Here is a 14,443-nt window from a genome sequence, read left to right on the forward strand (position 1 = left end):
AATTCGAGTCAATTGTCTCTGGCACCTCCTCCTCACCTGGTGATGCTGGTCGTGAATCGGCCGGCCTAGGCCGCTTGCCTTTTGCCGCACTTTTAAGTTTTTCTGGGGTACGTTTCGCTCTTTTGCCTCTCCCCCTTTCTTCCTGAGAATTCGCATCTGCTCTAGCCCCGTCTCTCATATTCTTTAGTACCCAATCCATGCCTTTTTCCCTTGTAAACTCCAGCAGCTCCGTAAAGGCGAGGTATTCGTCATTTTTGGCTGCGGGTTCTTTGCCCTTCGGTGCCCTCTTCGGCGGCATCCTGCACTTAAAGAAAACAACGTTAAAACTTATCATAGATACTCCACGCCTTTAGGCCCACCGCGCCGCGGTTGGGCCTGTACTCCCGGAATCAGATTGAGCTGAAAGCGACAGCGCTCACCCGCCCCCTAGACCTGAGGACGCGATCCCCCCCAACAACAAATGTGCAAATCAAGAAAATACGCATGAAACGCTTAACGTAATCTATAACACACTGCAAGGCCCGCTAACCTAGATCACGAGTCGGATTAACTCTCGCTGTATACTCCTACGCGATGGTCCCGCGATGTCTTCTCTAGGAGAGGTCCGACTCCTGAGCGGTCAGCGGACAAAGAGGGGGTCTCTAAGCTGGTCGCGGGCTTTTATGCCTCGCGCCCTACCACTACTTCCGGGGCGCTCCGCCGTCCCTTGTTCCTATTGGTCCTGGAACCGCGTCCACTTCCGGGTCACCTAACCCGGAAGTGGACCTACTCCGGGTCGGCCCTTTGGCTGCCACTAACGACGCCATTCCCCGAGGGGGTTGGCGCCTTGCAATGTGTTCCCATACCTCATATGCAGACAATACGCACATTATTTTATCAGCCTCCCAGGATGCCAACAATACTGGTGCCCGCATACATGACTGCCTGAAAGGCATCAATGGTTGGATGAACAGACACCATCTTAAGCTTAATGCTGGGAAGACTGAGGTGATCCTACTCTGCAACAACCCTAACCTTTGGTTTGCCCAGTGTTGGCCAAGTGTGATGGGCCCCCTTCCTGCACCCACAAGGAAAGCAAAGAGTTTGGGTGTCATGATTGATGACCACTTACTCTTGGGAAACCAAATTAACGCAGTGCTGTCTTCCCCATATAACATCCTAAGAATACTCAAAAAAATCTTAATATTTTTGTCTGTGAGTCAGGAAGTAAGTCCTTTCTACTCTTGTTTTATCTAAAATTGATTATTGTAACGGTCTCTATCAGCCTACAAGCTCAATATCTAAATAAGTTGCAGGTCTTTCAGAATTGGGCGGCCAGGCTCCTTCTGGGCGTACCTAGGCATCATTTGTTTTCCACTGCTCTCAAGGATCTCCATTGTTTGAGAGTCAAAAACAGGGTCAAATTTTAAGGCCGTTGCCTGACATATAAGAATTGCCATGATTCAGGACCCTGGTTTCTCAAGGAAGCTCATCATGGTACACTCCTTCAAGAAATTTAAAATCAGCAGGTTCTTTCAGAGCAAATACTATCAGATTTAAAAAATCTAAATGGGGTGGCAACAGCTTTGTGGTTAGAGCTGTGACAGCCTGGAATCTCCTTGCACTCAATCTCATATCAGCTCCCTCCCTATCTCTATTCAGGAGACTGCTGAAAACCTGGCTTTTTAACATAACATAAATGCACTAAGAGTACTTACTTCTGGGATAACCATAAGCATTAAAGTGTCTTTGCATGTAACCTCAAGTTGAGCAAGGTTCTCAATTTTTAAATTGTGTACTGTATTTTACCATAGTTAGCAAATTGAGTCTAGGTGTACTGAATGTAATCGCTGTTGTAGGCTGTGAAAGAGTTTTGTGACGCATAGATATAGTAAGAGCTGTAATACAAGTCTATATATCTGTTGTGTACCAATCAAAATGGTCTATTCCCATTTAAAATGCAAGACAGCGCTCAATATATTTCCCCAAAACTGTGTTCTAACTCCATTGCATTACGCATTGACTGACCATACAAAGGCAGGCATTCTCTGAGGCATAAAAAGGAATTTAAGAGATTAATATTATATTTGGCTATTATTGCCTATACATTTTTCATTTGTGGGTTAATTTTGCGTACTTGCTGATATTGGTAAGTGGGTCTGTTGTTATTGCTACTTAAGAACACAAAGTTTCTCATTAGCATTTATTAAATTGTTGTCCTTGGAAAAAGCATGTGGAATTGGGAATATTGCTGCTTATGCTTTTAACGAAGGTCTTTGAATAACAATGAAGATATTAACACAAACAGATTTGGGGTCTGATCTGTCACCTTAAGATTTCAATAGGCCGGCCATTTGATTGTGAGCTCAAAATGTTAATGATGTATCCAGCAATTAATTATTTGACTAGATACTGCTCGCATCACTTTCAATCTAAGATTGCTAGAAGAACACATAATTTTCTCTGAATGATTATTGTGTGCATTACACAAGGGGAGGTATGCTTGAGATTGTGCACGTCGGTGCGACATGCCAATTTAGCCATTGATACCAAGTGTAGTGGGAGAGTAGGAGATGTTTGTGCAATGGACGGGAGTTGTGGCCCTTGTTCCCATTGGTTCAAGGTAGTAAAACATTTCACACTTAACCAAACAGCATAGAGATCTCAGTTGCAAGAGCATTCAACTCACTACATTAACTTAAGTTTGGTGTCTGCAGTAGTTAAGGTGATGGGTGCTTATCACCACCACCACCGAAACTTACTTTGGATCACTGGCACTTGATCCAGTGCTTGGCCCTCAATGATGTTGCTGCATCTATTCAGTGACGATTCCTGCATTTTGTTTTAAAAAATACCTTTTACTTGCTCAAGCACAGTAGAGGCTCACTGCGCGGAGTTGAACATTTTTAATGTATATCACAGTGTTGTAAAACATGCACGGTATCCGCTTTTTCTTACCTGGTGCCATACAAGGGTTAGGCTGCTCTAGGCCAGATCTAGCCCTGGCACAAGTCTCTCTGCACAGCAGTCCCCCTCTGACAGAGACACATCGCCTTATCCCTTGCACCAGAGCACTGCCTCTACTTGACTTCACAGAACCTCCCAGATAACGTGGCAGAACAGGAGTGTGTGAGGTCAGTCCATCATTTAAAGCTAATTGTAAACAAAGCAGAATCTTACCATGGTTTACACAATAATGTAATTATACAATAAGTTAAAAGTGCAGCAGAGACATGGACTAGAGAGGGGAATCGAGTGAGACTCTTATCCATGGAGAGTGAGTGTTGGGCGAGAAAGAGCATGAGACAGACTGAGGCAAGACGACAAAGGCAAGTTCTAATTCAGCGACCTCTGTTTTTTAACCATTTCTCTTAATTTGGTGAAGATAGCAAAGCATTCCAAAAGAAATATGTTTTAAACTCGCATTAGTCAAAGCAATGATCTAGTCTGTGACCTGAGTCACCTGCAACAAAATGCAGATCTCTGGAGACACCGCTCAGAGTTGATGCTCCTGCTGCAGATATCCCATTTACCCTGCAGAGTTCAGTTGCAAATGAAAAGGGGAGAGGAATTTTGCTTGGTACCTGGTTGGAGGGCAGTTAAAAATTGATGAGTGGAGGAAGTCATTGTGTGAGTTGCAGTTTCTGGAGGCAGGCAATGATTTGTTGAGGTACAGAGGCTCTCAGAGCAAGTTAACAGAAATAAATAGCTGGTAATATGTGGCCCTGGGCCAGTGATGGCTTAAACTGTACCCTGTAAGAACATTTGGGGGCATCTGCACTTATTCATTTTTTTCTTTTTTCTTTAATTTTACAAATTACATACAGAGTGTATGGCTGCACTATGTAGCCCACAGAACTATAAAGATTAATATGTTTAGATGTCTTTGCCATTTTCTCAGGAGCCCAAGCAAAAATACTTCTCAGACCAAGGTTCACTCCAGGTGAGAACCACTAACTTTGTCTAAAGCAGTAACTGCATGCTTGGTGAATACCTGTAAAACTGGAGTGCAAACCAAGAAGATGGTTCTTCCCTAAGATATTACTCATCCACAGATGTGCTGTGGTCCTCTTCACTAGCTCACAAGGTCTTCAGTCTGTAAACACTTGGCTTCCTGCCTTAAAGACTCTTGGTAGGAAGGTGCACACAGCACAAGGCTTCAGCCCGGCTTAAGTCAATGCTGGCCGACTCAATCACACTTCATCTCTGTGGAGAGGAGTTGGCCTAATGGCTAGGGCGGCCGATCTCGAATCTGGGGAACCGGGTTCAAGTCTGGGCAATGATGCTGAACACCCTGCGATTCGGGACAAATCACGTAATCTCCCTGTGCCTAACAAAAATGAATGTGACCTCATGTAATGCCACTGGTGCTATGTAAAGCGATGTTATACCCAATACCTTCGGGTTTGCGCTTTATAAAACTTCGTAAAATAAAAAACAAAAATCTATGCACTTTTGTTATAAACCGGGAGTCTACTAGCAGTTTTCCTGATTTGAGAATGGAAGAATGAGCAGAGGCTGAGATGACGCAGTGTTAAGGAAAGAGAAGAGGCTAATTAGCTTCTGGAAGGATATGAGGCACCAAAACATACTTGTAAGAGTTAACTCTCCATTAGAGTTGGAGAATGATTTGCCGCATACTACAGGAAATTTCAGAAATTGAGAACTAGTCAATAAGTTTTCAGGTTTTACTTTATTCTGCCTAGTATACTTTGACTTCATGTACTATGCACAGTCCTTGAAACAAAGTCATGATTGCTTATTTACCTGCAGTTTAGCAGAGATCCTACTTGATCCCTTACTGAGTGCTTTCAAAGAAAGATATATTTATGACCTTACTTAAAGATACGCCAAAGAGCTAGTAAGATTTAAGTTCCTCTCTTTTTGTTTTTCTCATTTCAAGGACTGCATCATACTTTATCATCACGGAGAATAGAAGGCTCCTCACTTAACCCCATGTCTTTTGGCTAAATAAAGGGACAATGTAAACATGTGTACTATAAATTTCTTTTTGCTAATGGTTGAGATGCATGAGGTGATAATGTTGATGTTGAAAACTGCATGTTGTCCTTGCAGAACTGGACTGCACTGAATAGTACCAAAGCACAGGTATGTTTGATACTGAAAAGGCTATCTAGAATGTGATGTGGGATTATGAAAAAGTAGGCTTAATCCATATTTCGTAGTCATAAAATGCTGTCTTTCACCAAGCAGTTGCAGTTTTGCAAGACTGAGTGTTAATAAAGTAATAAATGTGTTGTCTTGATTTAAATACACATTTCTCTCTGTACACAGGTCAAACTACAGAGCAAAGAAGATTCATTTGAATCGGTCCGAAGTTCTGAATCCAGGCCAAGTGGCCCCAGTATTGCCAGCAGTGACGCCTCTGTAGGATCAGGAAAGGTGGGCCCTCCACCTGTTGCTCAGAAGCCGTCTGTTGCTGGACGACCCATACTAAAGCCTGCACCTCAAACTAACCTCCAACCAGAGGAGGATGAAGATTCAGCAGAGAAAGCAGTGGATAACAGCAATGCTCCAAAATCTGTACTCGGAAAGGTTAAAATATTTGAGAAAATGGACCACAAGGCAAAGGCGCTGAGGATTCAGGAGCTGCAAGAAGCACAGAATGCAAGGGTGAGAAGCATTTGCAAAATACGATCAGAGTTGCTGTGATCAGTAAACATAATCCTAAATGTTTATTCAGTTATCTGTATTTATTACTCCTTTACTTTGTAGCTAGGTTTTAATCTGCAAGATGCATACATGCACGTGTGATTTACTACTGCACATAGTATTTGTAAAGCATTTCAAATATCATGAGCACTAACATTGACAAAAGGTGTGATGTCTGCATTTTCATGCATGCATGCTGTCCTAAAGATTCCCAATTTCCTTTAAATACCTCTAGTTGGATTTAGTGAACTTCAGAAATCTTTACACTGTGGAGGATCTTGAAGCACTACAGGTTCACAGACACACTCTGATATTATCATTCTCCATATTAGTGCTGCCTTCTACAAACCACCCTTAAAGTTAATTTTTTTAGGTACTGGACATAGGATCTTAGAAATTTGGCTAATAGACCGACGTGATAACACACCATTCTTTTGCTATGATTTGCAGTATTATTTTGAAAATATTTGCTGTTTCGTTGGGTCCAGTCAGCACAAGATTTATGCAATGAATCCTAGTTCCATCTGTACACAGTTCCTGAACTACACCATGACCCTTCAACATGCACAGCCAGAGAAAGTCAAATTGTAGAAAGACTGGAAAAGCAGAGTCCTTTATTCTTTCTGCAACGAACTTCGGCAGGAAAGATATATAAAAACTATACTTCGCTTCTGAACATTCCAGTCGAGTCCAAAGGTATGCCAGGGGCATTCCATAGCGAGATAAATCTCCTGGTGATGTCAATTTTTTTAAATTTTTTTTTTTAAACAAGACGATAAAGACTAGACTCAGAACATTTAATGTAACTGTTTGCTATAAAGAAAGTTAAACATTTGTGAAGGATGAAGCTATTTCAATGAGCGTTTGAGGGATTGCCAAACATGCTCTCCTTGCACTGAGGAAGGATTTGGAAGCCTTATCTCTTCCTTCCAGTCTACCACGCTCCAATAATGGTTCAAATCATACAACCTCTTGGAAGGGCTTCCTAGGACTATCTTTCCAATATATATTTTATGATAGGAGCTGTTTCAGCCTTTGTAAGGCATTGAACATGGTTGTCATTAGCAATTTTTGTTTTCTATGGTGGCAGTGTTACTGCTGAAAAAGCATTTGAATCAAAAACATTGCGTAAAAGACATTGATCATTGTTTTTGTTGTATTTCGGTGGGACAAATGCAAATTAGCATTCTCCAGATTGAAATACGCATGGACAGTCTTGAAAAGTTAGTCTGCATTGTATGGCACTGCCCACCCAGAAAACAATGTCTAAACTCACTTAGAGGAAACAAAATGAAGGGTTTGAGACAAACCATGTTTCCTAAACCATTAAAAAAAAAGAATAATAATTATAAAAAAGTATGTTTTCTGCATCAGTGTTTTTGACCTCTAAATTTCTGCATAGAACTGATTTCACCAATTACAGAGGTGCTTCGAATATCCTCGAGATAAAGGTTGTCAGTTGACTTCTGCATCCATGGCTCCTGCTCACTTATGTTACATTGGTGTGCCTACTATATCCCTTCACAATCTACAACCTGTTCTTCTCCTGTCACGCTGCAGTAATGCACCCCTCCCACTAGCACCATGTACGCTAAATATAGAACTGATGTCATTCTTCCACTACTCTCATTGCAACTCTGGCATCCAAAAACAGCTCCATGGGCATTGTAATGGTTCTCTTCTGGCTACAATTAAGGATGTAGATTCTAAAGGACTTGCTAATATTGTAGGACTTACCAGTCTGGGCCAAGGACCCACCAGACGCCTTTACAGTCCCAGGATAGCAACAGTAATCTGTGGTAGGCCAGAGCGGCCGGTATGGTTTTCTGTGGAAATGGCAGTAGATACAACCATCTCTTACTTATGATCAAATGACAAAGCCCTGCTTTCAGTCTCTGCCCTCTTTCCCTTCTCCTCCTTGTCAGTTGTACCAATTAAGCCAAGAATTGGTAGAAAATATATCTGCTACAATGGATGCAAGCAAAGTTTCCAGAACATGCATGATGGTGTACATAGCTATACCCGATCTATGTACCCACTGTCAAAGAAGGCACGCATTTCTTCTCTTCCACCCAACATCTTGTACCTTTTGAATCGCAGTCAGTTCTTTTTTCATGTGAATAGCCATTATAGTTATTAGATTTTTGAGGTTCTGTTAAATAGTCAGTTCTGAATGTCATCAGAGCAGTGGAAATGTCAAAAGTACAGTGTATAGTATGGTAACACACATTTGGGAGAGAGACAGAGTAGTATTGGCTGTAGAAGAGGTCCGGATGTATCCATGGACAGAGTGATAAGCTGTCAGTAGAATAGAGATTACCCTAGAATATCCCCAGGTGTCAGACTGTATCCGGAAAGTTTTGCGTAGCAGTACCCCTGCGCGTCAGTAGGTGTCCTCTGCGGCTCCGTGTCTGTCGACGGAGCCGGGATGACATTGTCGGAGTACTTAGACGCCGCCCTCGCGCGCTGACGTCCGTTCTTCTTTTTTCCGAGCCAGCAAGTGCAGAACAGTACTCCTTAGTCACTTTTTGACCAACTTTTTTCGATCTATTTTGGATCTTGTCGAGTCATTTATCGACTCCGGCACCGGTAGGGATGCCCGGGTTTAAGCCCTGTGACGACTGTAGCCGACTGATGTCGGTTACCGACCCCCACCGTTGGTGCCTTTATTGCCTCGGGCCGACGATGATGACAAGTCGTGCCCCGACTGCCGGGCCTTGACATCAAAAGCTAGGTGGGAGCGGTCCTGTAAGTGACTCGAGCTCCGGCAGTCGGCCCGCGCCGCTCGAGGTCCCGGTCCAGTAGGAGGACGAGGGACCGGTCGCGGGGCCGCAGTCATTACAGCTCGGTGAGTCAACACCACTCGGCGGGTTTAAAGTCCTCAGGTAAGTCGAGGCACAAGAAATCGAAGAAGCGACATCGCTCTTCTGACTCCCCCCTGACGCTCGCCCGACGCGGCTGGGGGTTCGGGCGACACCGCCCACACGGCTCCACTGGAGCCGCAAGCGCCGCGTCCAGCTCCATACCAACCGGTCCCTGAGCTGCACGCGACGCCGGAGGAGATCATTGCCTTCCTCACGGCCATGAGGTCGGGCTTCCCTCCGCTGAGGCGCCTTCGGGCTCTGCGGATCCGTCTGGGAGCCCAAGCGGGCCGGGGGCTCTGGCCCCGGCGCCATCGGGTGCTTCGGCCCCGGCGCCGTCGACGACTCCTGCCCCGGCGCCGCAGGGCCCCTCAGGATCCAGGCCTGGATCTGTGGCGACGCCGGTCGACCTCACAACCCCTCCTCCGGCGCCGTCACCAAGGGTGTCGCCCCCGACGCAGTCTCCGGACAACCTCGTCACCGGTCCCCGGTCCGGAACCGGCGTCAGACCGGCGCCATCCGGTGCCGGCTTCGACGCCGAGGGATGAGCAATGCATCTACGATCCGGCTCATCATTTTACCCTGACTATCAGGAGATGGATGTCGGGGAGGATTGGAAGGGGTCTGAGGACCGTCTGGCACAGGAGTGCCAGTTGGATCAGGACTAGGCAGTTGAACTAGGGGAGGCCAGTGGACTGGACACTTCGCCTGACACTGGATTTGTCTCCCTTCCTACCGTGGCTATGGAGGAGGGGGCTGCTTACAGCATGGTGTTGACAGGGGCGGCCAAGGCCTTGGCTCTTGAGCTTCCCGTCGCGACCGTGAGGACTAACCTCCTCACTGAGGTGCTCAAACCGCAGGCAAGCTCCTCGGAGCCACTCCTGCCGTTTAACGAAGCCCTCTCGGACGTTCTGCTGGGCACCTGGTCCAAGCCCGCTACAGGTCTTCCCTTAGATCGGAACGTGTCCCGACGCCACCGCCCGGCCCCGGGCAACCCTTGCTTTCTGTCCACCCACCCCACCCCTGAGAGTCTGGTTATCCAGGCCTCTAATTCCCAGACCGCATTCCCGACTGCCCCGCCAGATCGGGAATCCAAAAGGTATGACCAGTTTGGTAGGAAGCTGTTCTCCTCACTCAGTTTGGGGATGCGGTCTTTCAACACCCCCGGCCTTTTGGGCCGTTACACCCACTCTATGTGGGATACGGTTGCGGACGTGCTGCAGCAGTGTCCGGCGGAGGCCCGGGCAAAGCTCCCTCAAGCCCTTGTGGAAGAGCGGGATGCAGCGCGTTACTCCATACTATGTGGATTGGATACCACAGACTCACTAGGTAGAGCGATTTCCACGACGGTGGCGGTTGGTCGCCATGCCTGGCTCAGGTCCGCCAACTTTTTGGCTTATCTCCAGGCCACTCATGGACAATGCCGTTCGATGGCCGTCGCCTTTTTGGCGACAAGGCAGACAGTGCACTTGAGCGTTTCGAGGACTCAAGGTCCTTGGGGTTGTTGGGCCAGCGCCAGCAAACTTCTGCTTTTCGCCCCTTTTGTGGCCAAGGAAGGGGCGCCCCTTCAAGTCCTACCAGCCACAGGCCGCAAAACCAACCTCAGCACGGTGGCGGACTTGGGAACCGCAGTGGCGGTGCCAGGGGACAACGGCAAGGACAGTCCACATCCACCCCCACAGCATCCGCCTCAAAACCCTCCTAGTCCGTGCTTTCAGGCCCACTCGACGCCAGTGGGGGGCAGGGTTCGCCATCACCTGCTCCACTGGCGCACCATCACATTGGACAGGTGGGTGCTGCAAATCGTCCGGTGGGGCTACTCCCCCCCCCCCCCCCCCCCTCCCCCTTCGAGGCGACCCCTCCAGCCATGCCACCGCAGTACCACCACATGTCGGGGGATCACTGGAAACTTCTGCAGGAGGAAGTTGCGGCCCTCTTGGCCAAGGGGGCCATTGAGCGCATTCCTGGGCCAGAAGTAGGACGTGGTTGCTATTCCCACTATTTTCTGGTACCCAAGAAGGGCAAAGGAGGCCTATGCCCTATCTTGGACCTCCGGAGCCTCAACGGCTTCCTCCGGAAGGAGAAGTTCAAGATGCTGACCTTGGCTCAGGTCCTAGCTGCCCTAGACCCTGGAGACTGGATGGTAGTGTTGGACTTGCAGGACGCCTATTTCCATATCCCCGTCCTGCTGGCCCACCAGCGTTACCTGCTTTTCATGGTAGGCCACAAGCACTTTCAGTTCACCGTGCTCCCCTTTGGCCTTACCAGCGCCCCTCGGGTGTTCAAGAAAGTGATGGCGGTGGTCGCAGCTCATCTGCACAGATTGGGGGTGTCAGTCTTCCCCTATCTCGACGACTGGCTATTAAAGGCAGGCTCGCCCCAGACAGTCGTCGGCCACCTCCAGACTACGGCCGACCTCCTGTACCTGCTGGGGTTCTCCATCAATGTGCCGAAGTCACACCTGTGCCCCTCTCAAAAGCTCCTCTTTATCGGTGCGGGTCTAAACTCGGCGCAGTTTCGGGTTTATCCTCCCGAACAGCGGGTTCGGGAGATTCAGGCTCTGATTCCGATCTTTCAGCCTTCATCCCGTGTCTCGGTCACGTTCACGCTGCGGCTTCTGGGGCTGATGGCCTCCTGCATCCTTCTAGTGAATCACGCCAGGTGGCGGATGCAGGCTCTGCAGTGGGACCTGAAGTTTCAGTGGGCCCAGCATCAGGGCAACTTGTCTGACCATGTCTTGATCTCGGAGGGCACTGCAAGACAGTTGCAGTGGTGGCTCACGAACCGTGTTTGGGTCAGCGGCAGATCCCTCTCCCTACCCCAACCGGAGCATGTTGTTGTGACTGATGCGTCTCCTGGGTTGTGGGGGGCCACATGGGAGAGGCGGAGATCAGAGGCCTCTGGTCTCCGGCAGAGTCCCGGCTCCATATCAACCTTCTGGAGCTGCAGGCAATCCGACTTGCACTGAAGGCATTCCTCCCCTCTGTCTGGGGGAGTGTAGTGCAGGTGTTCACAGACAACACCACCGCCATGTGGTACTCCAACAAACAGGGTGGGGTGGGGTTGTGGACTCTTTGTCAGGAGGCTCTTCGTGTTGGGATTCAAGGGGGCCTGGTGCCTTCTGTCTAGTTCCCCGTTCAGCTGGTTTTCTTAAAGTGCCAAGTGCATATGTGAATTTATGGACACTCCCTAGGGCTCGCTTTAAAAGGGGGTTGCCAACAGGAAACAGGTGCTTGGTTTCTTTATTGGTCCCTTGCCGTGTGTTTCCTGTTCCTGTGGTTCTACCTTGTTCCCCTTTTTTCGAGCTCTGTTCCAGTGGTCTTTTCCAGTGCTGGGTTTTGATCCCTTTTTTTCCCTATTACCCTGTTTTCCTATTCCATTAGGCTTTACTGAAACGGATATATGATGTTACAACGCATACTTTTACTCCGCATACCATTACAACGCGGTATTTACAACGCATACCGTTACAACGCATAGCGCTTTGGGGTGCTGGATAGTGGTAAGTATAATTTACTATTCTAACTCCAGTCCCCGTGGACCCTAGGGAAGGTGTTGGATAGTAAATTAAACTTACCTCTTATCCTAGAGCGCCCCCCAGCGCAATGCGTTGTAATGGTATGCGTTGTAATGCCTGCGTTGTAGTGGTAGTGCGGAGTAAAAAATGCGTTGTAACAGGTGCATACCTACTGAAACCTTTGTGGGGGCCTGTTTTTGATCTTCGGTGACGTTCTGGGATTCGCAGCTGCGTTTCCTATGAAGTTCTGGCGTCCCGTTGGTATCCAAACCATCTTGTTGTACGTTGTGTTTGGGTGGTTTCACGAAGGAGCTGAATAACAGCCGTTTTTTTGCGCTACCTTTGTGTTCTTTTTTTAGATTCCAGGTTTTTTTTGGGTGTCTTTCGAATTCCCTTGATGCCTTTTTTCCCCTGTCCCTTTTTGTCTTAAGAATTGTGAATTCCACCCCCTTTGAAATTCTCGGTGTTTCCAGAGGGGGTGTGGTTGGTCTGGGGTTACGCAAGAAACAACCAATACGATTGCAGTGGAAGATTCCTGTTTCGTATCAAGCCACTCCCGTTTGTTAACTGGGCTAAGCAGGGAAGTCGGTAGTTCGTGTGTGTACTTGGCACTGGTAATAGTAGTAGGGGTGTGTTTAATCTTGTCCCCTTTTTTCATTTTAGCGGACTCGTCTGTGTCAAGCTGTCAGCTGCCAAGAAGCCAGAGGAGACGAGCTGTGTTCCCCAAGACATTGGGTTCCCTTGTTTTGTTACCCACCTTCTCCCGGTGTCGTGTTCTCCACCATCCGTTTTGATTGCGGGTGTTGGGGGTCACGGTGAGGGTAGAGGATTGGGACGTTCTTCACTCCTGCGGTGTTGGGCCAGTCGGCATCGGAACACTGCGCCTCTGGCAATGGCTGGAACGCCAGGGTATCACCCTGGTGGTTCAACACCTGGCAGGTTCTCTGAACGCCAGGGCGGACGAACTCAGCCGCCGGTGCATGATGGATCACGAATGGCGTCTGAACTCTGACGTGGCGCAAGGTCTCTTTCAGCAGTGGGGAGAGCCTTGGTTAGATCTATTTGCCACCTAAGAGAACGCGCAATGTCATCAGTTCTGCGCTTTGGCATTTCCAAGGCGGCACGCGCTCGGAGACGCTTTTCGTCGCGAGTGAAGCTGCGGTCTGTTGTACGCCTTTCCGCCTTTACCACTTCTGCCCAGAGTGCTGAAGAAGATCAGGCGTGACCGGGCCCTAGTCATCCTTGTGTCTCCAGACTGGGCACAAAGGTACTTTTATCCCGAGCTACTCAGCATGTCAGTCGATCCCCCGATTCATCTGCCTCTTCAGGAGGACCTTCTGTCGCAGCAGCAGGGGACGGTCCTCTACCCGAACCTGTCCAGCCTCCACCTCCATGCGTGGAGATTGAGCGGCGGCAGTTGAGGCCTTTTGTCTTGCCTCCTGAAGTTTGTGATGTGATTCTGGCAGCCAGGCGCCCCTCCACAAAATCGGTAAACGCCTGCAGGTGGAACACATTTGGTGCATGGTGCACAGCAAAGGCTGTGGATCCTCTCTGCCCCTCTTTCAGAGGTTCTCCTCTTCCTTCTTTCTCTTGCCCAGCAGGGCTCTGCTCTGGGCACTCTTAAGGGCTAACTCTCTGCCATTTCTGCCTCCTTGAGGCTTCCTGATCAGCCTTCTCTTTTCAAGTCCCCTGTTGTAAATAGATTCTTGAAGGGCATCACGGACATGTTTCCTCCTGTTCCCTTCGTGATGCCTCAGTGGGACTTGAATCTTGTTCTCACCTATCTGATGTGTTCTCCTTTCGAGCCACTTCACATTTGCCCTCTTTGTCTTCTAACTCTTAAGACTACATTCCTGGTTGCCATCACCTCTGCCAGGAGGGTGAGTGAGCTCCAGGCTCTCTTCTAAGCCTCCATTCCTTTCTGTCCATCCAGACAAAGTTGTTTTAAGAACGCGTCCTTCTTTCCTGCCCAAGGTGGTTACAGCCTTTACTCCAGTATTGGAACTTTCATAGATTCCCATTGCTTGTATCATTCCCCGTCGTCGGAATGGGAGCCTCGGTAATAATATATATATATATATACCTAGGTAAATACACCCTAATAGGTGTAAAAAAGGTAAAAAATTAGGCCTAGGCCTCATTATCTTTTGCAGCCTATTGCTGTCATTATGTAAAAAGACCCAAAGTCCCCTTAGCAACCAATCAGATCAGCCTCACCCTGTAGAACCTTCCTGAGAAAGCTCAGAGCCTCAGATTTTCTACCGCTTCGTTGGTGACAGGGAGTCTCCTTAGAGCTCTGCTCTAACTTCAACTTGAGGTACTGTTTTAACAGTTTTCTTTAAGGATTTCTTTCAGCTTTGTCATGGCTGATAAGGAAAAGAAGAGCCTTTTCAGGTCTTGTGCCACTTGTGGC

The 14,443-nt window shown here is 48.1% G+C and overlaps 1 protein-coding gene across 3 annotated transcripts in view; it reads left to right on the plus strand.

Moving 5' to 3' along the window:
• The window catches only part of LOC147727192 (tight junction protein 2-like), a 595,437-nt gene that overhangs the window by 500,924 nt on the left and 80,070 nt on the right, over positions 1-14,443 (plus strand). For all 3 annotated transcript variants that reach the window (XM_086961242.1, XM_086961240.1, XM_086961241.1), the window contains one exon: positions 5,275-5,613. In XM_086961242.1, the coding sequence (XP_086817368.1) occupies positions 5,275-5,613 (339 nt within the window). The remainder of the gene's footprint in view (positions 1-5,274; positions 5,614-14,443) is intronic.

Source organism: Lissotriton vulgaris, chromosome 3_1 (assembly GCF_964263255.1).
Source record: "Lissotriton vulgaris chromosome 3_1, aLisVul1.2, whole genome shotgun sequence".
Classification (NCBI taxonomy): domain Eukaryota; kingdom Metazoa; phylum Chordata; class Amphibia; order Caudata; family Salamandridae; genus Lissotriton; species Lissotriton vulgaris.